Source organism: Melospiza melodia, chromosome Z (genome assembly GCF_035770615.1).
Source record: "Melospiza melodia melodia isolate bMelMel2 chromosome Z, bMelMel2.pri, whole genome shotgun sequence".
Taxonomy (NCBI): Eukaryota; Metazoa; Chordata; class Aves; order Passeriformes; family Passerellidae; genus Melospiza; species Melospiza melodia.
The window spans coordinates 69,589,945-69,614,529 of NC_086226.1; the positions used below are offsets into that span (position 1 = coordinate 69,589,945).

Consider the following 24,585-nt stretch of genomic DNA (forward strand, 5'->3'; position numbering starts at 1 on the left):
CATTTTAGGAAGTTACAGAGTTTCTTTCCATTTTAGATGCAGGCAGCTTACCTTGACAATGGGTTCTTCCATTGCCTACAAATCCATAATTGCAGATACAAATACTTTTTCCTCCACTTTGCTGACATGTTGCATGAATGTGGCAAGTTGCACAGACATCAGGAATGGATCTGTTCACAATTACTTTAAGGACAAAAAACCACAATTACCTTTCTTGAAATACCCAGCAAGTGACATGGTAGGATAACCAGCACAGAATTGAAAGTGAAGATAAAATCCAGATTAAAACACATAGAATAGACTACTACCTCCTCCCACCTCATTTTGGAACTTGGAGGAAAACCACAGCTATTGTATTAAAAGATGAAAGATTAAGAATAAACAGAAAGGATTAAACAAATAACTACATTGAACATTTTTGTCCATCCTTCTCTTCTCTGAGAAAAGAACAAAGAGAAGAGTTTTTCAGGTTTCAGAACGGTTTAGAAGGTATGTAGTAAGTAGCTCTATCCAACATTACTAATTTTTCCTCCATGTCCATTTGTTTATCTTTTGTCTTTATTTCTGTTTCCTCTGTTTTGTTGTGCTTTTTTCTATTATTTAGGCATAGACATTTGGGATAGTTAGCAATCTGTTTGTATCATGTGTCAATATGGTAAAAATGTTATTAATAAAAATGTTGCTAATGTTGCCAGGAGTAAAATTACTCACACTAAAGTAATTTAATAAATTAATTTATATTAAAAGTGGTTGAGAAGTATACAACCTAATTTACTATAATTTGACATGGCTGTAAATATACATGAAATTAGAATTTTTTTTCTTTGCATTCATACTTTCAGGGCATTATGTTAATTTTCCTCCATTTTTTAATTAGCTCTTTTTGTTATCACACATACCTTCACCTTCCAATTGACGAATGTCAGAAAGGATAGATTTAATGTAGACAAAGCATGTGTATGCTGATGCCTTTTTACATTTTAAAATAATGAACTAATACTGCACAAGCTGATGTCTGATGTTGCTCGACATAGAAGTATGGAATTTTTTATTTTTCTAAGATAGCTGAAATTGATAATACTAACATCACTGCATATTTAGCATCTCTGACAAATTTTGACTACTCTACAATGTCTAAATACATAACCAGAACTGGAAGAAGGAAGATGAACACTAAGGTTTTTTTATGCATCAAATTTATCACTGTGATAAAGCTGCCTTTCCATATGCACAGGGGTTCAGGTTTTTATGGGCGTCTCAAGGCTGTGGGAAGCGTCATAGATTCCTATTCCTAATTATACATGCTTTTATATATTTGAGTATGTGTGTGTGTTTCTGATAAGAGCAGGAAAGAAAAACTGTCAGCATGCAATGGCAGCCTACACAGATCAGAAAATTAAATGTACAAACAGCCACAGAGAGAACTTTCTTGTGATACCTCAATCTTCTGATAAGACATGGGAGTATCCTCCCCAGATTGCTGGTTCAGGAGATACAAAAATGTGTTTCCACCCCCCCACCCCACCCCCCCCCCGCCTCCCCTTACTACTGCAGCTGAAATTTTATTACTTCTTTGTCCTTCACAACACACAATTTATCATGCCAGCACTACAGTCCCCTCACTGCTTTGGTCCTACCCGTGCACTCTCTCAAGCTCCCGCCGTGGCAAGGCCCTCTCAGCCCGGCAGGACACGAGGTCGCTGCCACCACCGCGGTCAGCAGGTGTCCAGGAGACACCTCAGCCAGCGCACAGGACAGCACCCACCACGGCCACCTCCGCCACCAACGCCACGGGTACCATCACCACCACCAAGGGAGGCTCCGCCACCATCAACCACCATGGGATAGACCCGGACATGCATACCAGCATGGGCTGCCCCCAAGGAATGCTCCGCCACCCCCACCAAGGGCACCCATCAAGGCGGGCACCTGAGGTGGGGCAGGGCTGGCCCCGCTCCGGCTGACACTGTCCCCCCCGGCCGCACTCACCCCGCGCCGCGCCCCGCGGCAGCGCCGGCAGCAGCAGCAGCAGCAGCAGCAGCAGCTGCGGCCCCGGGGCCCGGCCGCCCCCCGCGCTCATGTCCCCAACGCCGCCGCCGCGCCCCTCGGCGCCTCCGCATCGCCCCTGGGGCGGACGGGGAGGGGAGCCGGGGGCAGGGCAGAGCCGGGGCAGGGCAGAGCCGGGGGCAGGGCAGAGCCGGGGCAGGGCAGAGCCGGGGGCAGGGCAGAGCCGGGGGCAGGGCAGAGCCGGGGGCAGGGCAGAGACGGGGCAGGGCAGAGCCGGGGGCAGGGCAGAGCAGAGGGCAGGGCAGAGCAGAGGGCAGGGCAGAGCAGAGGGCAGGGCAGAGCCGGGGCAGGGCAGAGCCGGGGCAGGGCAGAGCCGGGGGCAGGGCAGAGCCGGGGCAGGGCAGAGCCGGGGGCAGGGCAGAGCCGGGGGCAGGGCAGAGCCGGGGCAGGGCAGAGCAGAGGGCAGGGCAGAGACGGGGCAGGGCAGAGCCGGGGCAGGGCAGAGCCGGGGGCAGGGCAGAGCCGAGGGCAGGGCAGAGCCGGGGGCAGGGCAGAGCCGGGGGCAGGGCAGAGCCGGGGCAGGGCAGAGCCGGGGGCAGGGCAGAGCCGAGGGCAGGGCAGAGCCGGGGCAGGGCAGAGCCGGGGCAGGGCAGAGCCGGGGGCAGGGCAGAGCCGGGGGCAGGGCAGAGCCGAGGGCAGGGCAGAGCCGGGGGCAGGGCAGAGCCGGGGCAGGGCCCGCGGCCCCGGGCGGAGGGCGGCAGCCGCTGCCTCCCGGCGGGCGGGACGCCCTTATCGGCGCCACCGGGCCCTCGGCACCCCCGGGGCTTTCAGCGAGGCCCCTTTCCTCCCCCGGCTCTGCCCGCAAAACCCTCTCTTTTTCTTCCCTTTTTCTCTTATTTTCTTTTTTCTTTTTTTTTTTTTTTTTCCTCGCTTCCCTGGCACAACCCCTTTCCTTCCCCGGGACACCGCCTCTGCCCCGGCCAGGCAGGTGGCAAGGCTGATAAGGGCTGCTGCTGCCCATAGCCCGCCGGCGGGGGGAGAAACGGATGGTAGGATTATTTATGATTCCCGGGAAAGGCGGCTGGATAGACACACCTGTTTGTACGTGGGAGCTGTGCCGCCGGCGAACGGGACCGAGCCGCAGCGCCGGGCCGGGGGCGCTCCGTGTCCCCCAGGGGAGGCGCCGCAGCTGCCTCCCGGCACGGAGCCGGCGCATCAGTCCTACGAGGTACGGAGCTGGTGCAGCCGTACATGGCCGGCCCTTACTGCTTGAAATAAAGTAAAGCTTTCTCACAGCGGGCCTTAGACGCCGCTGAGGTTAATCCCCGAACCTCGTGTTCAGGCAGGACCAGGAGTGCTGCCTGAAGAGTTTTCTACTCTAGAAAAGTAGTAATAGCCCTAGCGCTCAGAGTCGTCATTCCTGTCCGTGAGCCTGCACTTTAGAAAGCTGCCATAAACTTAATCTACAAATACAGTTGCCCAGTTACCACAACAGAGGAGTGCCAAGGTGAGGAATCGGGGAAGCTTAACACAAAAGTCGAATTTGGCATATTTGATAACTCCAGTGAGATTCCTGAAGTTTTGCTCATGTGCAATGGTGGCTTTTCATTAATGCCTTTGAATGCTAATTCAGCCCAGTCCTCCATCACCACTGCATTTAAGTGACATAACCTGATCTTTTCCTGCTTTATTATAACAAACACCAAATTATCGCTGTCTGATTTCAAGGGACACAAAACCCACTTTCATTGAATCATCAGCTTTATTGATTTATTTACGTAAGCTGCTCTCTTCCAGTTTTGGGGATTTTGGGTTTTGGTGGGCTTTGTTTGTTTGTGGGTTTTTGTTTGATTTGGCGTTTTGCTTGTTTGCTGTTTTGTGGTTTTTAAATTACTGTTCTGCCTAGTTAAGCATGTATACACTTTAAATCAGCTTCTGCTATGCTTATACATCTTGACCAGATTTTTCAGCAGCAGCTCGTTACATACGAGTATCCTGCTTTTGGAAGAACACACTACAGATGTCATTACTGCATATTTCTCCCTTAAACTTACTGAAATTGGAAGCATACATTGTCAGTGGTCATAAGTAGCTTATCGTTATAGGGAATGGTTCAGAGAGCTATTGTTTGGCACAACATATTTAAATGGTTTGGAAATTACAATTTTCCACTTCCTTGGCAGCCCACTGTGTAGCAGACCTACTAATCACTGCAATTTCTACTATTCCTTTCATAAAAAGAAGTTGAAGCAACTTTTTATAATTTTAAACACCTCATGCAGCAATCAGGAAAATATTTTTGGCACAAAGCCTGAAGAAATACATCATATTTATAAAGAGAACAAATTAAAAATTTTAATAAAAATATTCTTTAAAGAAAGTACCAAAGATGTGTATCAGCTGAAAAAAGTACAGTAGCTAGACTGGAACTGATCTCCTTGTTATGTCCCTGTCTATGGTGTCTCAAACACACAATTAATTGCTGTTTAAGACATACTTCAGAACCAAATAATTAAACTACATACAAAGGCTACTTTAAATTCAATGCATGGCAATAAGAAGTAAGTGTCAAAAGATGTTGAGAGGTCATTTGTTCTGTTTTCTGCTCTACAACAAGGTCAGTATTATGGTTCCTGACTTGTCTAACTTGCTCTTTATGCTCACAGTGATGTAGAATTCACAGTGTTCACAATCTCTTCCATTACTTCAGGTTTGAATCCACTGGTGAGATTCATCACAGATCACTTCTGCCCTGAGGTCACCTGCCCAAACCCTAGCTAATTTGTACAAAAAGATAATTAAAGACTTGGGAGGGTAAGACTAATGTCCCAACATGCTCATCCTTAACATCTTCAGCAAATCTTGCTTGTTTCATGTAAAAATCTCTTTATTGAAAACACAGACTAATATCTACTTATATTTTCTGTTTTAGATAGGATCAAAATTTTAATCTTTTCCTTGTCAAACTTAAAGAAAGCCTAGTTTTTAATTACAGTGTTTTCTTCACCCCTAACGTTAAATTCCCCAGAAGATGTATGTACCAGTATTTGCTTCAATTGTTCTCTGTGAAAAGGGTTGTGATGGTCAAAGTAATTCAATTAATCCAGAGATGCCTGGAAGTTTGCTGTGCATTTTTCGTTTGCAAGTGTCTAAATGCAGATAATTGAAAATCTGAAGGGCAAGCTGGATTAAACATCTCCTCAGCCATATGTATTTGTTCTGTCTCCTTTGCAGACAATGCATATCACCATGTTATCTAAATCTCTTTATTTTTTCTCCTAAGGATTTTTGGCATAGACTACACTGCTTATTTTGACACATGAAGACAAAATATTTTATATTAATAGCTCTTTTACCAAATACATTTTTAAAAACTCCACAGCAAACATCTTCAGCTAGAGTGAATAAATGTATTTCACCCCTGTTAACAGATCACTCAGCTATTCATTGTGCAGCTGCATTCTTGAACAGTTTTCTATCAAGTGCTTCTTTCCAAATGGCAATAAAAAGAGTAACTACAGCTTGATGGAAGATTCCTTCTATCTGAATTCTGTCTCGCTTGCTTATTTACAATTAATCAAATTAATAACTAGTTTCTGGTTACTCACTTAGCTCCCAGAATAAGAAACACCAATTTTTGAAAATAACTCAAAATATTCAGAAATAACTGAAAAGATTGGCTGATCCTCTTCAGTTTTTATTGAAAATGCTTCAGTAAATACTGTGCAGAAGTAAAGAAGTATCTTGTTTGATTTTTTTTTTAAAGGAAATATTATCATTTAAGTTGTTTGCAGTATTTCTGTCTGTACTCTCAGGGTGCCTATGCCACTGTCTCAACTCCTAGCAGATGAAGTTCAAGATGAAAAGTAAATGAGATTTCTGAAAAAGCATTGGACACCTGAATTTGAACCTTAAATATTGAATGTTACAACTGAATGAACAATTTGCCTAGAGGATACGTCTTGGATCTGACATATGTCAGAGCATGCCCTGTATATCTCATAACAAGGGCAGAGTAGGTGATAAAGCTTGCTGACAGTTACTGCTAATCAGAAAAGCAGCTCTCCAGAGCAAAACACTACTATCTGTGGGTTTTAGCATAGGAGACCAAACTAGGCTTTGCCACAGACCCACTGGGAGCTTTGATAAGATAACCCCTCTCTCCCTCTCTTCACTTCTCCCTCCCACTTAGATGTGTAACTGGGATGGTATTCCTACATAAGTGTGTATGGTGCAACATAACCTCTGGTAGAAGCTTTCATGCCACAGCACCCTGCCCCAGTTTTTAGAAGTTTTTAAGTCACAAGCACTTACTGTATATTGCTTTATGGGGCCATGTCCTGGTGTTGTCAGATCTTGGAATATCATCCAAGAATACTGCTGATAGCCATTGTTTCTGTTTGTTTCATGCTGTGTCATTATTTTGAGGATTTTGCTGACTGAAGACCATAGTTGGGAGGAAAGAGGCAGAGAGGCACAAAGGACAAGTTCAGAAAGGAACAGTAACAGCACTTTCTTCATACATTTTAAAAATAATAATAAATAAAAAGTAATGTTGTGATTTTTCCAGCTCCAAGTAGATGAACAGACATCTTTTTCTTTCAGATCCTAAAATATCTGCTAAAATCTGCCAATAAAACTTGGTAAAAAGATTCATACTTTCTTCTCTACCAGGCTCCCCAAGCTCACCCACAGAGGTGTTGGCCTTTCTATTGAAGCTGCATAGAACTTAATAACAGCTTGTCAATAAGGCAAAAATTAATGACAATATCTTTGATAGGTACAGGAAAAAACCCAAATCCCATGACTACACAATTATCCTTGTATTGTTCTTCTCTCAACATCAGCTTTGCTGTATTTATGGGCAAGATGAATCTTAAAGTGAGTCTAGAAACATTAGATGGGAAATACAGCAACTCGTCAAATTATATTATCTATGCAAATAAATTCCGTATTTGTGTCTTGTGAATTCCTGGCCATCCTGCCTGAACATGTTCCTTGTGAACCTGCTTTAGCAGGGAAGTTGAACCAGATGATCTCCAAAGGTTCCTCCAATCCCAACCATTCTGTGGTTCTGTGACCAGAGAAAATAAACCAAACCATTCTGAAGCTGCTCAGGCAGTTGGGGATTCTTTTGCCACGGCTTCCTTCTCCATGGACCAATTGTATTTTGTCACCAGGCAATCTCAGATTTGCATCAACACTGTGTAGTGGGAAAGAAAAGGGAAACTAGTAACCAAACTTTTCATAGTAAATACCTCAGCCTTAGTCTCTGAGTTGTTATGTAAGCAATTAAACTTTTACATGCTGTTCATCAAGTTCAAAGTAGCTATTTTTATCTCAATTAGAAAGTACCTTAAATTACTGTACATTTAGACCCTGGGAATACAAAGCTAGCAGAATGAGTTGGATTTTAGATTCATAAAATTGGGCATTCATTGGCATAAAAAAATGAGAATGCTTTTGTTCTATTACAAAACCAGCACAAGCCCTGTTCTTTGATCTTGGAATATTAAACTAGGTGTAACTCTGTTATTTCTACATTTACTGGCAATCAGAGGAGAAATACACCCTGGGTGATGGCATTTCTGTGTTGTTATAAATTATAATAAAAACTTAAGATTAGCATTTCTGTGGCCACTTAGTCTTTTTATTTTCTTTTTCATTCAAATTATAAAGCTGAAAGCCCTGTTCATCTTCAAATAATACTTGCAAGAAATCAAGTTTATCTTACAATCAGAGAACCACAGAATGAGAAAGATTAGAAGGGAGCATTGGAGGTACCCTGGGCCAACCTCCCTGCTCATGCAGGGTTATCTGAGAGCACATGGCACAGGATTCCATCTAGATGGTTCTTGAATATCTCAATTGAGGGAACTCTCTGGGCAACCTATTCCAGTGCACTGTGACTCACACTGTAAAGAAATTTTGCCTTATATTCAGGTGGAACTTCTGTATATCAGTTTCTGCCTTTTGTTCTATTCCTTGGCATCACTGAGCAGAACCTTGCTCCATCCTCTCAACATCCTCCCTTCAGATACTCATAGACAGTGATGGAGTCCCCCCTCAGTTGTCGCTTCTCAAGGCTGAGGATGCCCAACTCTCTCAGCCCTTCCTTGTAACAGAAATGCTCCAGTCCTTCAACCATATTTGTCACCCTCCACTGTACCCGCTCCAGGAGCTCCATGTCTCTCGTACTGAGGAGCCCAGAGCCGGACACAGCATTCCAGGTGAGGCCTCGCCAGGGCTGAGCAGAGGGGCAGGGTCACCTCTCTGGACTTGCTGGCACTGCTCTTCATGATGCAGCCCAGGATACCACAGGCCTGCTCAGCCATAAGGGCACCATTGGCTCATGACTTTCCATATAGCAGAAAAACTTGACATCCAAATAATGTAAGCCTGTGAGAACTAAATAATGACTGATCATTTGGGCCTGCACAAGGCTGAGAATTTTTTTCTTGCTATGTGCTACATGAATCCACTAATTACAATTACAGATTTTTTATTTTATACCTGTTTGATGCACAACCAGATGTACACCAGAGGGTGTTTTAAACTTTGGCTGAAGGTACAGCCCCATCATTTGGAGAGTAAGTAGTTATGTGTATGTCAGTTTAGAGTGTGGTTGTTTAGACTGGATCCCAGTCTTTGAAAGGGACAGAACCAAGACTAGTCAGCAGGATTCCCAAAGTTACATTCAGTATGTTAACCAAGACCAGTGTTTCTAGGCTTGATCGGCAAAGTTATCAGCAATTTTCCTGTTTGATTTCATGAGACAGTAAGTGACCAAGATATCCCAGGCAAGACAGGATGCTGCTGCTAACATCTTATGGTCAGGCCCTTCAAAAGTAACCTCTTCCTTATCTATTTTTCTGTTGATGAGTGGCAACAATGACCTAAATATTTCTGAAGGGCCTTGATTAAAATCAGGTGCATTAAAAAAAAACTAAATGGAAAATGCAATCATCCCATAATATAAACTTGGGAGAATCTGAGTCCTGCAGAATAAGCAATTTGTGTAAAAGCTAGAGGTATACAGTGATTGAACAACTTACTTAAAGAAAAACTGTTCACACAAGCAGCATAGTTCTGCACTGACTGGTGAGTAAAATGCTCCACAAAGTGTTCCAGTAAGTTCTTTGAGAATCTAACAAGCACATATAGCGTGCCTTGAAGGAGAAATTAACTCAGGCCATCTTGTGACAGGCAAGCTGTAACCAGCAGTGCCAAACCAGAGCAGAAAAAAAGACATTTCTAGCATAACAAGTCTTAGCATCAAGAAGTGTGGTGTTTATTAACCTTCATATCTCTGTGGCTGAATCAACATTGAAAGATCTAATGCTCAAAGAGCAGTTATTTACTGTTGAAACACACTCAACAATGATGGAGTTGACTGGGAGAGGTCCGCTATCAAAAATCTTTAACCAGTTCAGTATCTGATAGACCACTGAAGGCTCTGAGAAAGAAGATAAACTTGTTGAAACACAAAGAGCAACAGTATAAACCCTGTATGCTTTTGAAAAGATAATTAAAGCGTCAGCAAGATAGAGTTTTAAGCTGTTGAGTCATAATGAGAACATATACACATAAAGGAAAAGAGCATGTCACCAAATCAAACATCACATATGAAGAAAAGGATAGAAACCATTTTCAGTTAATAGATGTGATAGAAGAGATTACTTGGGTAGCTAACTAACTGTTTTTAGAAATTTATTGTGACCTTAAATAGAAAATCTACTTTCAAAGCTTTTCACAATGGGGAACCTTAGTTACACAATTCACAAAATACTTCAAATCTGATGACCAGATGACTTTGAATTCTGCATAAACAGATATGACATTTTGGTGAAGATACTGTATTGCTGCTATTAAATCTCACACTGCTTTTGGATAATTTGGCCATAGGAGAGAATTTGAAGAGGGAAGAAAAGGAAAGAAAGAGAGAAGGTCTATAATGCTGAAAAGTCAACCAATAACAGTGCCATGTTTCTTGGTAAGAACTAAACCTGACAACTTCAGGTTTTTGTTGGAAGTTTTTAATTAGAAAAGAACCTACAATCCTTCTTGCCAGCACCCACCCACATTCCACTGACTAAAATAGACCATGGAGCTACAGACAGCTCTTCCTAGATCATCAACAGAATTCATAGTACTGAATAGCAGAGTAATCTTAATTTCTTTAGCCTTTGTAATTTTTTTTTGTGTTGAGATCATATTTGTTTTAAAAGGAGCTTCAATTTTATTTTTATAGGCAGTGATACTTACTGAATATATTCTCTAGGTATGTGCTAGGCAGCACCATGGCAGGGTAGAAATGGAACCAGTATCCAACCACAGACCTGCAAGCCTGCAGCATTATGCAATATCCTTCAGTCCACTGTCCTTTAAAAAAAGTTTCCAAGCATTGAACAATGCAGCTTTGCAGACCAAGATGGACTCTGGAGGAAAAAAAGAAACACAGAAGACCTTCAATAAAAATCCTTACAGACCCTGCATTGTACAAACAATATGCACAAGAGGAACAGTTCATATAATCATAGTCTCACTTGGAAGCACCCTTAAAGATCATATAGTTTGACCTGCCTGCCATGGGCAATAACCTTCTACCAGACTTGTTCAAAGTCCCATCCAACCTGGCCTTGAACACTTCTAAGGATGGGAAGTCCACAACTTCTCTAAGTCAGCCTGTTCCTCTGTCTCACCATCCTCATAGTAAAGAAATTCTTCCTAGTATCTAATCCAAACCTACTCTCGTTAATCTTGAAGCCATTTGCTCATGTCTTACTGCTCTTTTGAAAAATCCCTCTCCAGCCTTCCTGTATCTCCTTAAGCTGCACAGCTAGAAAAACACTTATATAGTAGATTTAATGGAGGAATTACAGACAGTATATATTACTTCCATTAAAAGCTCTGATTCTCACAAAAGGACAGAGTAGTTGTACTTGAAACAGACTGGAAATGAAACACAAGACCTAAAAGTGTTACCCTGATGAACTGTCTTAGATTAAGCAGCAAATATTATGGAATAAGAATGATCACTAACTTGAGATTAAAGTATTACTCTCATTGTAAGAGCTTTTTTGGAGCCGAACAACTCATACTGCTACCTTAGCACTACCTTAAAGACATTTGTTCTCATTGTCACCGGACTGCTTCTCTTCTGGTATTTTTGCAGCATCTGAGATGAGTTGATGTTCAACAGCAAGGGCATCAGTCTGGAAATGATCTCTGGGATGATTCACATTTCTGAGGTCTCTTCTTCCCTCTGCCTCTATGCCCCACACCTTCTCTTACCTAGATATTCTACCACAACTTCTGCTTTCATTATATTTTGTTTAGACATAGTTGTACTCACCTGCTAGATGCCAAAGAACTCAAGTACAAATATCTCAGCACAGTTAAAACGCAAGTGGGAATTTTTATAGTATTTTCAAAGCACACAATAATCTTCTTTCCACCTCTGTAAATGGGTGAGCCCTGGGGCTATAAAGAAATCTTTTGGGTCTGATTCAATCAAACCATGAGAAAGCAGATGCTGGCAAATTTGCCAGTTACTGCCCTTTCTCTTTCAGCTTGCAAGTAATAGAAGTTCTGGTATCAAAAAATTTATATCTGTGTTATTTAAAAGTTGTATTTCATTTTTCATTTTCCAAGATGGACACTTATATAAACTACATAAGAAAAAAATTACTGTGATTGTATTGCAGGGTTAACAACAGGAGACAAGAATTCAAGATAGGATTTACTTTTTGGTTAAAGAGTAATGGGAGAAGACAACAGTCGGGAATTACAGTTCCTCATACATTCTCAGGCAGACTTGGTCAAAAAATAAGAAGCCAAATTATGGCCACTAAAAGCTAGCATTTTCCCCAGAATGCTTATCAAATATTTAAGTATCAAGGACAAAATCAAGAGTTACACATGGGGACTTCACATCTAGCCTTTGGAGAATAATTTGCTGAAACCTGCAATTCAGTCTAAACTGAATTAGATTTTTCTCCCCACAAAAGCATCTACACTCAGAGACTGGCAATTGCATAATCTACGGGGGGCAGACAATTAACTCTTTGCCAGGCTGGCTGAAAATTTTAGTTCAGAAAGAGGTGTTGCACTCCCCTCGTATTTGTATCTATGGCCTTAGACTACTATCTGTTTACCATCAATCCTGAATTTTGCATGCAAGAACAAGAGGGTCTAAATTAGTGTTGTGCAACATGGAGAAGAGCAACCAAAGGAGTATGAAAGAAGAGCAATCAACAAGACAGTTGAGAAACAGGAAGCTGAAAGCAGACCATCTTTTTAAGCTTCTATTTACATTTTTTAAATCTTTGTGCAAAGGATATGAACTTCAATCCTAGGACTAGAAAAGAGTACAGCATGGTACAAGATAAAGGAGTTCTCAACGATAAGGCTCCAAGTCTCTCATCACTGAAGCCTCTCATTCCTGTCTCAACATAATAGTCATCTACTGCATTGGTTTAGAGTTGTAGAATAGATTTCCATCCTACTGAAAATAAAAATTTCTGCACTGCTCAGGAAAAACTTTAGGTGCTGCTGACCTTCACTTCTTGCTGAAGATGTGCACTAATCTTGTTAAAATAATTTTGATATGAAAAGCTTTTATTTAGATGCCCATGTATGCTAAAGGAAAAAAACCCAGAAAATTAGATGTTATTAGCTGCACAATTTTAAGACCAAAAAAACCCCAAAGTAATAGTCAAGAACACAGGAAAATTTAAGTCATAATTACATTTATTAAAAGACATGCTACAACAACTAGAGTTAAGAAATTAGTTAGGCATAGATATAATGTAATCAGAAAACACACTAACCTAAAAAACCAGAATATATTACAGCACAAACAAAATCATATTCACCATGCACTACACAGTCACAAAATAGGTTTCTTTAATACATCTTATATCTCTTCAGTTTTAAGTCATCTCCACAGATATAAAATACTTTTCATGCAATGCCACAAGATGCTTTACAAATGAAAGCTTTTGCTTATTAAAATATACAGACAATAATTTTATATAAAAACATTTTTCATTTCCATTTGTTTCCCCAAACACTCTTTTTCCAGATTAAAAAAAAAACAAAACAAAACAAAACCAAAACAAAACATGATGTTACAAATATTTACAGTATTTTCTTGTGTTAGATGAACATATTTAAAAACTGAAATGGAATTTTTATGAACAGATCATGTGAAATGAGGAAATGACAGCAATTGTTAGAGATGTTTACTGTGTCTTGAGTACAGTACTAAAAGCAATATATTAACTTTTTGCATTGTCTCACACCATTTGGTTCACATTACTATTTTCATTTTCCACTGTTTCTATCACCAGTAACAGTCTCAAATAGAGGCCACTTTGCATTGGGTCTTCCCATCAGAAAGGAATGTGAGAGAAAACAGGTTTTCATATCTCAGTAAAACCAGAACACTCTTTGGTCAGAGAATGAAGTGACATTCTGATGCAATAATCTGCTTGGTTAGCAACTTTCGTCTTGTGCTGCTGCAGTTCTATGGTGAACTTCTGCAGAAAGTGGGTAACATATTCAAAAAGAATTGGAAAGTACTTGAAATCAAGTTTATGTGTGGTACCTTCCCACTCATAAACAAAGCACAGTTTCCAAGAACTGAAAAACTGCTTACAATGATGACATTAATCTGCTAAAGTAAAAGCTTTCTTCATTTATCAAGGACCTTCAATTATGTAAGCATTTAATTTCTTTGGGACGGCTCCAAGCACAACACGTCATTATTATCTGAAGTAGGAAATAATGTGAGTTATGCTTGGATTCCTACATATTGCAGTTAAAAAAAAAAAACAACCCACAACCAAAAAAAACCACCCTGTAATGGGAAAGACAGTAGAATAATTAAATCCGTATTGAAACAGCTGTAGTACACTTCTTGTATAGTCAGTAGACAATATTAATTTTTCACAATATAAATATACATTTTCCAGAGGGGAAAAATGTATTTATTATACTTAAGACACCTACGTATATGAAAAGCCCTACATATAAAACTACTGAAGGCACAAAAACTTTGGTCCAATTTTGTTCCTATATCACATCCCCCATCAATAAAATCCTGAAGTATTTAACTTCAGAAATTTTATATTCTAACTGTTAGGATTTGCTTTGAAAAGAGCAGACAAAGAATCTTGTACATAGCAAACCAAACTTTGGAAAGAAGATAAAGTTAATGTAAAGAAAAAATTTTGTGCAATCTGACTAGTATAGTTTCAGCATAACAGTAACAAGACTAAGTCTACTAGTTGTGCTCTGGCTAACAAAATGTCAGGGCCAAAGGTTAAGGCATACAATGCTTTTTGTAGGCAGCTGACCTCTCATTTGAAAAACAGAAATATAAGCTAACATAAAATGGCAAGTAGTAGGTCTACATTTCTTATAAAAAACCCCAACTTACCACTTTCCTACTGACATGAATCAGAGGAGGCCAAGATAATTGATCAGACAGACCTCACTGGCACTACTATCCACAAGGACTAATAGATTTCTTGGCACACAAACACAGGTTTGCTGCCTGTAATCAGAAAAATGTCAAAAATAGGCAAGTTTCCACAAGTATGCGGAATATCTTCTGAATAAAAAGGACCTCAATTTATCAGCACACAAATCCAATGCAACTTATAGGACCAGCAGACAAGGCAACTGAGTCAAATTATAAGTCAAAGTTTCAAAAGTTGATTCTGATGTTTTAGGAGTTCTGCAGAAATTAAAAGAAATGAAAGTTTTACCATTATATAACAATAAAAATAAAAATCAAGGATCATTTGAAAAGGCACTTAGCTGCTCCTGGGCTGTTAAAAAGGCCTTATTACACTTTGAACCAAGCGTGCATCCATCAGAAAAAATGGACTAGGAGGTAACTCAGAGTTGATTCAAGGTCAAGACATATACAGAGACATAACCACACAGTCACAGAATCATAGAATATGCAAAGTGGAAGGGACCCACAAAGATCATCGAGTTTGACTCCTGGCCCTGCATAAGACAGCCCCAAATAATCCCACCACGTGCCCAAATTTCAGCTTAAACTGTGCACATTACCAGATATTTCACAAACAGAAATTAATAACATATGTTAAAGAAATTATAAACATATCTTTAACAGCTTAAGGCCACAGTATAGAGAAGATGAAGCCAGAATCCTCTTCAGAATTACCAGGTAACAGGAAAAAAGGCAAAAGACATAGAATGTAGTATGTTTAAAGCCTTACATATTAAGGAAGCAAATTCACATTGAGGACCACCAAGCAGAACTGTGAATAACAGAGAATTTGTTCCGTATGATTATTTTTTTAAATTAACATGGACAATTCTTTGAGTAACTGCTTAAAGTTATCTATAATCTGACTGAAAGGTAGGATTAAGGCCTTTGAAGGCCCCACTCCATCCACATCACCATGAGACTGTAGAATATCATTCTTTCCTGAATCTTTTCACAGATATCAAGGGCTTTAGAGAATCAAGAACTGAGATGCAACTGTGCTTCTGCACCAGGCATTAATGAGTCAAGCACAAAGTATAAAAAGTATTCCTTGTGCCATGCTTCTTCACTAACAATACATTGTAATAACTAAAGTGTTGTGTTTATGCTTTCAGTTTTCCAAGGTGGAACACTAAAAGGGAAAAAGTAGCCTTAACTAGTGCCTTCACGCTGCTAAGCAAATGTTAAGGTGTACTGTCAAGTTCTAAAGCTTATCTGCATATCTTTTAAAAGCAGATCTCCCTAAGAGGAAGCACCTTTCAGATACACACAAATCTAAAAGTATGTTGGCAAGAATAATTTGGTTGCAAAAACAGAACAGTAAAGGTGAATCAAGATACACAATACTTGCATCACAAAACCAGAAAGCAAACATAATAAATACCAACATTCAAATTTTTTCTAAGTTAGAATATTTAAGATTCCACAGGCAGTCTTTTATCAATGCTCACAGTCAAAGGAAAGGTGTTTGAAAGGGCCAGTCAAATCTGGTGAACCAACAAATGCCTCTGGGGCTGTATCCCAGCCAGGGGTTTGCCTGCATTCACTATGGGACTTGCTTTCAGAAACTGGGTCTACTGAGAGCTGATGGGGTCCATCATGTTAGAAGAGGGAAAGAGCATCTTCTGCCACAGGCTTGCCAGGCTAGTGAGAAGGGCTTTAAATGAAAGATGCCAGGGGAAGGGAACTTCAGTCCATCCCAGTGAGAGGATGGATTGTAGGAGAATAGATATAGTGCTGAAGGCAATCTCACCCCTGCAGATCTGCAGCTGCACTAATTACCAAAGAGCAGGAACAGCCCTGCCCTTAACAGGGCACAGCTATGTCCAGTAAGGATGGGTGCCATAAAAGAACGGGTTAGCTGGCTGAGAGGAGAGCTGGAGTTGGTTGGCTGTGCTGTGAGGAGTGGGAAGGGTCAGGCAGTTGTGCAAGGGACAGGGAGGAGTCAGCCAGCCATGCAGAAGGAGAAGGAGTCAGTGTTGTGAGAAGCTGCCTGTGGGAACTCACAGAGAAGGTATGAAAGCTTTACAGTAAGATGATAAACTCATGGTGACAGTCAGTTTCCATCAACTGGTGCCAAGCACCGACACCAACACTTGGTGGCCCATATGGGAATGGATCCCAACACATCCCACTCCTATTAATTTGGTGCCAATGCCCAGAGCCTTAAGAGGGATCACACGTCAGCAGAAAAACACCAGAAGAACAACACAAAGGAATTCCAGCTACTCCAGCCAGTAAGTCAGCTTCATTAGGGTCTCAACTCCAAGAGTTAATGTGGGCATGCCTATGACCTCATTGGTATGTCATGGACACACAATGGGATGGCTCCAAAGAGTAGACTGCTGGAATGCAAGGATATAGACTCTTCAGGAAAGACTGGAAGGGTAGGCAAGGAGTTAATGTTGCCCTCTATGTCAATGACCAGCTGGAGATCGCCGAGCCTCACCTGGGGATGGATGACGAGCTGACTTGAGAGTTAATGGGTCAGGATTAAAGGCAGGCAAGGGAAGGTGGATCTATAGTGGGTGTCTGCTACAGATTGTCTGACCAGGGACACAGAGATGAGGCCCCTTACAGAGAAGAGTAGCCTTACATACACAAACCTTGTTCCTTATGGAGAACTTCAACCACCCTAATATCTGTCAACACAGCAGCACGATCCAGAAGCTTCCTAGAATGCATTGATGATACCTTCCTTCTTCAATTGATGGAGGAGCCAAGGAGAGGAGGTGCTATGCTGGACGTTTTTTCCCCCAACAAGGAGGGGCTGGTGAAAAATGTGAAGCTCGAGGGCAGCCTTGAATGCAAAGACCACAAAATGGAGTTTGAGATCCTTAGGAAAGCAAGGAAGGTGCACAGAAAGCTCACTACCCTGGCCTTCAGGAGAGCAGCCTTTGGCCTCCTCAGGGATCTGCCTCATACAGTATCATGGGATAAAGCCCTGGGGGGAAGAGAGACCCAAGAAAGCTGATTGGTATTAAAGAATCACCCTTAAATAAAGGATCATCTTCTCCAAGCTCAGGAGTGATTATCCCAACAAAGAGGAAGTTGGGCAAAAATATCAGAATGGTGTTAGATGAACAAGGAGCTACTGGATGAACTCAAAATACTAAACGAAAGGGTACAGAGGGTGGAAGTAACATGTAGCCTGGGAGGAAAAGAGGTTTTCTGAGCAGCCTAAGTCAATGAAACTGTGAAAGCTAATGCTTTTCTTGGAAAGGGGAAATATAGCCTACATTTGTAAAAAGGGAAATAAGAAAGACCCAGGAAACTATAAGGCTGGAAGTCCCACCTTGGTTCCCAGTAAGATTATGAAGTAGATGGTTTCACTAAAGCCAAATCATGCCTGACAGATTAAGGGCCTTCTACAACAGAGTTACAGCAATGGTGGTTAAGAAAAGAGCAACTGATGTTAACACCCAGGACTTGTGCAAAGCATGACACTCTCTCACAAAACTTCCTTGTTTCTAAACTGGAGACATGGATTTGATGAGTGGACCTCTAGCTGGAAAAGGAAATGGCTAGATGGCCACATTCAAAGAGTTGTAGTCAACAGCTTGATGTCCAAGTGGAGACCAATAATGAGCAGTGCTCTGTAAGGATAATCAGGTACCAGAGCTGTTAAACAGCCTTGTTGGTGACGTGGAAGTGGAATCAACTGCACCCTCTGCAAGTTTGCTGACAGCATCAAGCTAATGTGGTGCAGTCAGCATCCCTGGAAAGAAAGGATAGCATCCAGAAGGATCTGGACAGACTGAGCAGTGAGACTGTGAGAACCTCATGGAGATCAACCCATACCATTCTGTGATTCTGTGAAATCCAAAAGATAACATCCCTTAGGGGAATATTTTCTCTAAGCCAGTTGAACTTTCCAGTACATAGTACATTCTGCATATTTATATAGTTGTGTTGTACAGCACTTAATATAGCTACATCCGTGCAGTCAGATTGGCTGCTGCTGTTGAGGAACATGCTCCCTGAGGCAGCTCGGGGTGCAGCTGCAGTGGGAGCTGCAGGCTGAGCTCAGGCCGGGCCAGCCCAGGCACAGAGGCCCTGAGGAGCCCATCCTGGGCACACAAGGGCCCGGGGCCCGTGGCCCAGCCAGGGCACCGGACACTGGGACACGGCAGGAGCCGACGGTCCCACACCTTCCCCTGCTCGGTGAGGGGATAAAAGCCCAGGGGTTCCTTTGTTCTGGGTCCCTCCCCAGAGACACCAGCCCGAGCTGTTTGTTTGTTATTGTGCTGTGATGAAATGATTTTAATGGCTGGGATGCCTGAGACTGCTGTGGGAAACCTGGGGTCAGCCCAGTGAGGAAACCTGCTCTGACTGTGGGAATGTGGGAGCTGTAACTGGGAAGAGCCCCAGGTCCAGCTCAGGTGGTGCAAGAGTGACTGCCAGAGAGGCTCCCAGATGGTCAGGCAGGGAAGTTTCCGTAATACTACACCTGTAATCAATTTACATAGATCAAGGTAGTATCTGGCAAGCTACTATAAGGCTGATTTTGCAAAAATAATTCAGAGAGAAAATTTGAGAAAGCTCACTACAGAGCACTCAGATCATGATAGAAACATACTTTTTCTTCTAGAAAGATAAAGTCTTACAATTCAGATGAACAAAAACAATTATGAGTGGCAAAACATTACAGCAGAAACAAATTCTGCAATAGTTAGAAGTAAATAAATGCCATGTTTGAAAGAAATAGGTCTTTAAAATGTGGTAAGTAAAATTAAATTTATTTTCAATTAATTTATGTGAAAGAAAATACTAGAGGGAAAAAAGCTCTTAAAATTAAATTTAGCTTTTTAAAATATGATCAGTCATTAGTATTCATCTGTACACTCATGGCCAAAACCTAACTGCATCTCAGCTCATTCCCCAAAGAGGAATCAAGATTCAGTATCAAACATTTTTTCATACTTAAAAAGGAAAGAATGATAGTATTCTACTACTTTAATACTGTAAAGTATTAAAAATAAAAGAAATACAGAAACCTGAAAGAATATTCTGACACAGCCAGTGTCTCTCAAAAAGTCAGATGAAGTCCAGAAAACTAACTGGATTTGCTGTTTGGCCCTCCTATACAGGTTTATTTTGTTTTTTAGTATATTTTTTCTGGATGTGATTTTTTTATCAGTGAAGGACTACCATCAGAGTAGTGCAACTAGGTAAATTTAAAGAATTCCTATGTGATTTCACAACAAATGAAACCTCAGTCTCATCTACGTCCAATCTCCATAAGAAAGCACAAGAAACTACAATTCAAAATATTAATTAATGAAAAAATATATTTTGAATTATCGTGGAAAACATTTACAAAAAGACCCAGAGGAGAATTTTCACAAAGCCCACAATATTTTTGCAAGACACTTCAGGTAGCATTCTAATCTATTCACACACATATAGTAAGGCACAAAATAAGAAATTAGGTAAATATACAGTAATTTAAGTATTAGACTGTAGAGTGGTAAAAAACCTCAAGGTTCAATTTTTCTGCCCTGAAAGATGACCTTAGCAAAAATAACTTCTTAAAAACTTGAGAAACTATCACAGACCTGAATATCTTCCACAAGCTTGCAAACATTTAATTATTTAGAGAAATGTAAAAAAAAATATTTAAAATCAAGACCATTTTCTTGTTTTATTTTCTCCAAGGTACTGTTACACATCCCTTCATAGTAGAAATAGGACATCAAACTTCCAACCCAGAGTCAAGTCAAACTAATTTTCCAATACCACACCTTGAAGAAACTTGTCAAATACTTTTATTCCACAGAGAGAAGGCACTGCCTTTTCTCTAATAATTTAATCTATAAGAACAGCACAGACTTTTTATTTTTATAAACAAGTTATTTGTAAAGATTCACCAAAGTATGAACACACACCTTGGTAACATAAATACTATTTAGAGGATACTCACAGTTACTGTTTGCTTTTCTTCAAGAAACCCAAGCACTATTTCACATTCAAATTAATGTGAAATTGCACACAGTAGGTTTACTTTTTCATTAAACATACTCATTTGGTACATTGTAAAAGCACTCAAAATTGTTTTGTAAGGCTGATTTCAAACAAAAGCTGAAAGGATGGTCTCAAAACATAATTTTAAGTAGGAAATTTGATGATAAATATTGTTGCTAAAATGACTTCACAGAAGATCTTTCTATGGATGACATAACTGCAGCTAGAATCAGAAAAAATAATCACTTAATTCTTTGTGTATGAATGAGGTTTTTCTTTTAAGAGACAGAGTTGATCAGAGCTGTCTCAGTCTCTGTTTGAAGATTTTACTAAAACCATTATGCAGCCTTAAAGGGAAAATTCACAGAAAATTCAGATTGAAGATTTTGAGAAGGAAACTCTGAGATGTTGGTTTTCTCCAAAGTCATGATTGTGAAGCTCAATGAGAGCGTGAACTGCTTCTTCCACAGAGCCCAGCTGGATAAGAGCCATTTTGCAATCTTTCCTGAAGAACAATAAAAACTATTATTAATCCTAACCAAATTTTCACTAGCCAACACAGCAAAGTGGCATAAGTGGGTTTTTTTCCTCAGCTATATTACACACAGTTGTACAGCAAAAGAATCAGAGCTATTTATGCATCTGCCAAAATGAAAAGAGAAAAAAAATACATAAATTCTGTGAATCTATGGCTTAAAGTCATGTCATTCTTTCATTACATCAGACTTCAAAAAGCTAAATCAAAATAAGGCTTGAAGACCCCTAAGAAATACTTGCATTGTCTATGTATATGGGATTATTCTAGCAAGCATGATTGTGCTAAAATAATGCTGCCAACTAACTTTAATTAATGTAGATACATTGTCATCACTGTCATTTTTATATGGCATTTTACACAAAGCTTGTGTTTTTTCAAGAAGTGAGCATTTACTTTCCTTGAACTTGTTTTACTTTGAACATACATGGAGTTTGTCAAAAGGATGCATATTTTCAGTTTAGTTATGCTAACCCAGTATTCCATTTAAAATTTTAAGACAAAGTATCATAAAAATCGTGATAGATGTACCACTTTTGACTATACCTATATGTACATAGAATTTTGCCTGTAATTGTATACACATAAAAAGTCACAAAAAAGCAATTAGCTATTTTCTAGGATGAAAGCTTGCTTAGCAATTTTGCAAGAGAACTTACTGGAAAAATTTGAAGCCTTTCACAGTAGATCCTTTACTTGTAAAAAGGTTCTTCAAATCATCAACAGTAACAGAAGGCCTAATTGAAAACAACAAAAGACAAACAAAACAAAAACAATCTCCCCTCAACTTGTAGAAGTGAACAGAGTTCTGAAATAACATCAAGATCTCAATTTTGGCTTCTAAACTAGTTTTTGCTGTTTAAATGTACCTCCATCAATTTAAACACTTCAGCTCAAAACACTTGCATTTACTCTATATTTTAGTATCACATTGTGCTACAAAAATAGTTTAGACACTCTATTGTCTTTCATCCAATCCTGTTTCTTTGTCAGTAAAATTCAGATTGCATAAAAATCTCCTGAAAATCTTAAGGAACACACTTCATCTTGCAATTTGTGCAAGTGCACGTCACATATGTTCAATTTTGAAATTTTTTCATTTTACTCAAAAAGCTGTTTTCAAAGTGCCTTATAATTTATTTTCTTACTGTGGCAAAATTCCATAGTTTCCTTTTTTTTTCCCTGCACAGCTGCCAAACAAGAGAAGCCTGTAAAACCTATGTTTGTCTGTTAGTCCACACACTACTGATAATATTCTAGACATAAAAAAGATTATTTCAGTCTTAAAGAGCACACTAAATTCTTTCTCACTTTTTACTTTCTCACATGCCTTCCATGTAAGAGATCTAAATTCTGTAGAAACTGTTCTTTAAAAAGTGCTAGAATTATTGTCCTCGGTTGACTATATGATGCTTTCATCCCCAATTCTCTTGTTCTCTTTATGCTGAATAGTAAGTTTTGCACCTTTAAGACTTGTTCCAGAGAGTGAAGGGGGGAGATAAGAAGCAGCAGTTTGTTTTCAGACACTGCACTCACTCCTCCACATTCCTGCTCCTGACTGTGTTGTCTGTGGATGGACAGACAGCGGGACAGAGCTCTCCTTTGCTTTTAGTGAGTTTAGCTAGCTGAGGCTAAGAAGTTCCCTGGCCTGTGTTTTTTCCCTTTTCTCTGGAGCTGTTTAAACCTTCTCTGGACTGAACACCCAGCAGAGCAGCTCACACCTGGGCCCACCGGGCCGGGCCTGGGCCCCCGAGGGACTGACCAGAGACTGAGCGAGCTGAGCTGCAACCCGGGCAGGGACTTTCTCAGTTTGCCATCTCTTTTGGACCAGCAAAGGGTTTTACTGATTAATACTGTTTAGGTTTTATTGTTTAATAAACAGGCTTTTTCCACTTTTCTCCAAGGAGGTATTTTCTCCCAGACCGGTCGGGAGGAGGGGCCAATTGAATCTGCTTTCCTAGAGGAGCCTCTCTGGGGGTTCTCTCCCAAATTTGCCCTGAACCAGGACAATTATTAAACACTGTATCTATGTTCATTAACAATGTCCAGGATGAATTTGATGTCGTCTACATTACTTCAAAAAACAAGTCTTTAACCTTTGTGAAAATTTGCGATACATGATTTAATATGTCAAAAACCAAAAGCATATAAAATACATGAAAAGAAAATATAAATTGATCAAAACTCAAAGAAGATAATTTATTCAGTTATCCTCTTTGCTAATGATAAAAATGTGACAGTTAAAGGATTCACTTATTGCTAATAACATACCAGAATGACCCACACCACAATAAACTGTTAAAGGCCAAGGAAAGAAAACCAAAACTTATGTTAGACTTTTTAACTTCACAACACCACCTAAAAAATATCTTTCCAAGAAGATGACACATGCAGATACTCACGGGATGTTGGACAGATGCAAGGTTGCAGATGGAGGAAAGATATTTTGGAAATTCTTAGAGCAGGGATTCTTAAAGCGATGTAAAGGGCTATTGCTGTAGTCCTTTGTCAGACCTTTGTCCTCTTGTCCCTCACGAGGAAGTTGAATTGTCTGATACTTTGAAAGAGTAGCATGCATGACCCTTCCATAAAGCCTCTGTCCATTCAAGTAGTTGATAGCTAACAAGTGGAAATGTAATTTGAACAGGAATTAATGGAGGGGAAGAAAACACAATTCTTTGAATACTGTTTTCTACTTAGTGTCAGATTTCACATTCTAAATTTAAACTGCAACTTCCACATCTACCAGGTGGGCTATGTCACATTACATTTTTAAAAAGTATAAGGATATAATATAATCTCCACTTCAAATACAAAAAAAATGCAAACAGCCTTTCAATACAGATAAGTTGATCATTCTTAAATAGGTAGATATAAGATAAATTACAAGAAAACAATACAATGTATTATTAAAATAAATGACAGGAGAGTTGTATGTTCTAGTTTTATTATTTACCATATTGAGAGTCATAGGACTATTTTTTTTACAACCACTAAGAGTATTATCAAAGTTTGCATGTATTAATGCAGCACAATGATGAATTTTATTTGTTTATGCTTGCCACTGACAGATGAAAAATTCCTCCTTTATATTAAATTAATGTTAGCTTGAAGCATAACTCTGCCTTAAAAATCAATACCTAATTGAGCTTGGGTTGCATCTGCCATCTGAACCAAAGCAATTCCTCTTTTCTTAAACATGATTTTCACACGATGCACGTCACCATACACACCTGTGGAAATCCAGAAAGGAAATTTTTTTCAGAGCACTACTAACTAAAGTACAAGGCCAACTCTGTTTCTTTTGACTAACAATGGTGTTACAAAGAATAATACCTCACTAAACAGGTTGGTTAAAATATTAGTATAAGAAGAGTTTTAAAGTTTATTATATTCTGGGGCTCATAAGTGGAGGGAAATTCCCCAGACCCCAGTCACACTACTGCATGTTTATGTTCAGTTTTTAAATAGTACAATAGTTGTCAAAGTCCTCTTAACTGAGGCATATTAAAATATTACTCTAACCAACACTGTCCCCTGCAACTAATGT

The 24,585-nt window shown here is 40.0% G+C and overlaps 2 protein-coding genes across 10 annotated transcripts in view; both read right to left on the reverse strand.

Annotated features, from left to right (window-relative positions):
- SUSD1 (sushi domain containing 1) overlaps nucleotides 1-10,429 on the reverse strand; it is a 49,317-nt gene extending 38,888 nt beyond the window's left edge. For 2 of the 3 annotated variants that reach the window (XM_063180844.1, XM_063180846.1), the window contains exons 1-2: nucleotides 10,273-10,429; nucleotides 52-183 (exon numbers count right to left, since the gene is read on the reverse strand). In XM_063180844.1, the coding sequence (XP_063036914.1) occupies nucleotides 52-183; nucleotides 10,273-10,363 (223 nt within the window). In that variant the 5' untranslated portion in view covers nucleotides 10,364-10,429. The remainder of the gene's footprint in view (nucleotides 1-51; nucleotides 184-10,272) is intronic. The other variant, XM_063180845.1, reaches the window with a different exon arrangement.
- A 2,312-nt stretch (nucleotides 10,430-12,741) lies between these two features.
- PTBP3 (polypyrimidine tract binding protein 3) overlaps nucleotides 12,742-24,585 on the reverse strand; it is a 46,721-nt gene continuing 34,877 nt past the window's right edge. For all 7 annotated transcript variants that reach the window (XM_063180854.1, XM_063180847.1, XM_063180851.1 and 4 more), the window contains 4 exons: nucleotides 24,176-24,268; nucleotides 23,438-23,654; nucleotides 21,695-21,772; nucleotides 12,742-21,005 (listed from right to left, as the gene is read on the reverse strand). In XM_063180854.1, coding sequence (XP_063036924.1) covers nucleotides 20,873-21,005; nucleotides 21,695-21,772; nucleotides 23,438-23,654; nucleotides 24,176-24,268 — 521 coding nt within the window. In that variant the 3' untranslated portion in view covers nucleotides 12,742-20,872. The remainder of the gene's footprint in view (nucleotides 21,006-21,694; nucleotides 21,773-23,437; nucleotides 23,655-24,175; nucleotides 24,269-24,585) is intronic.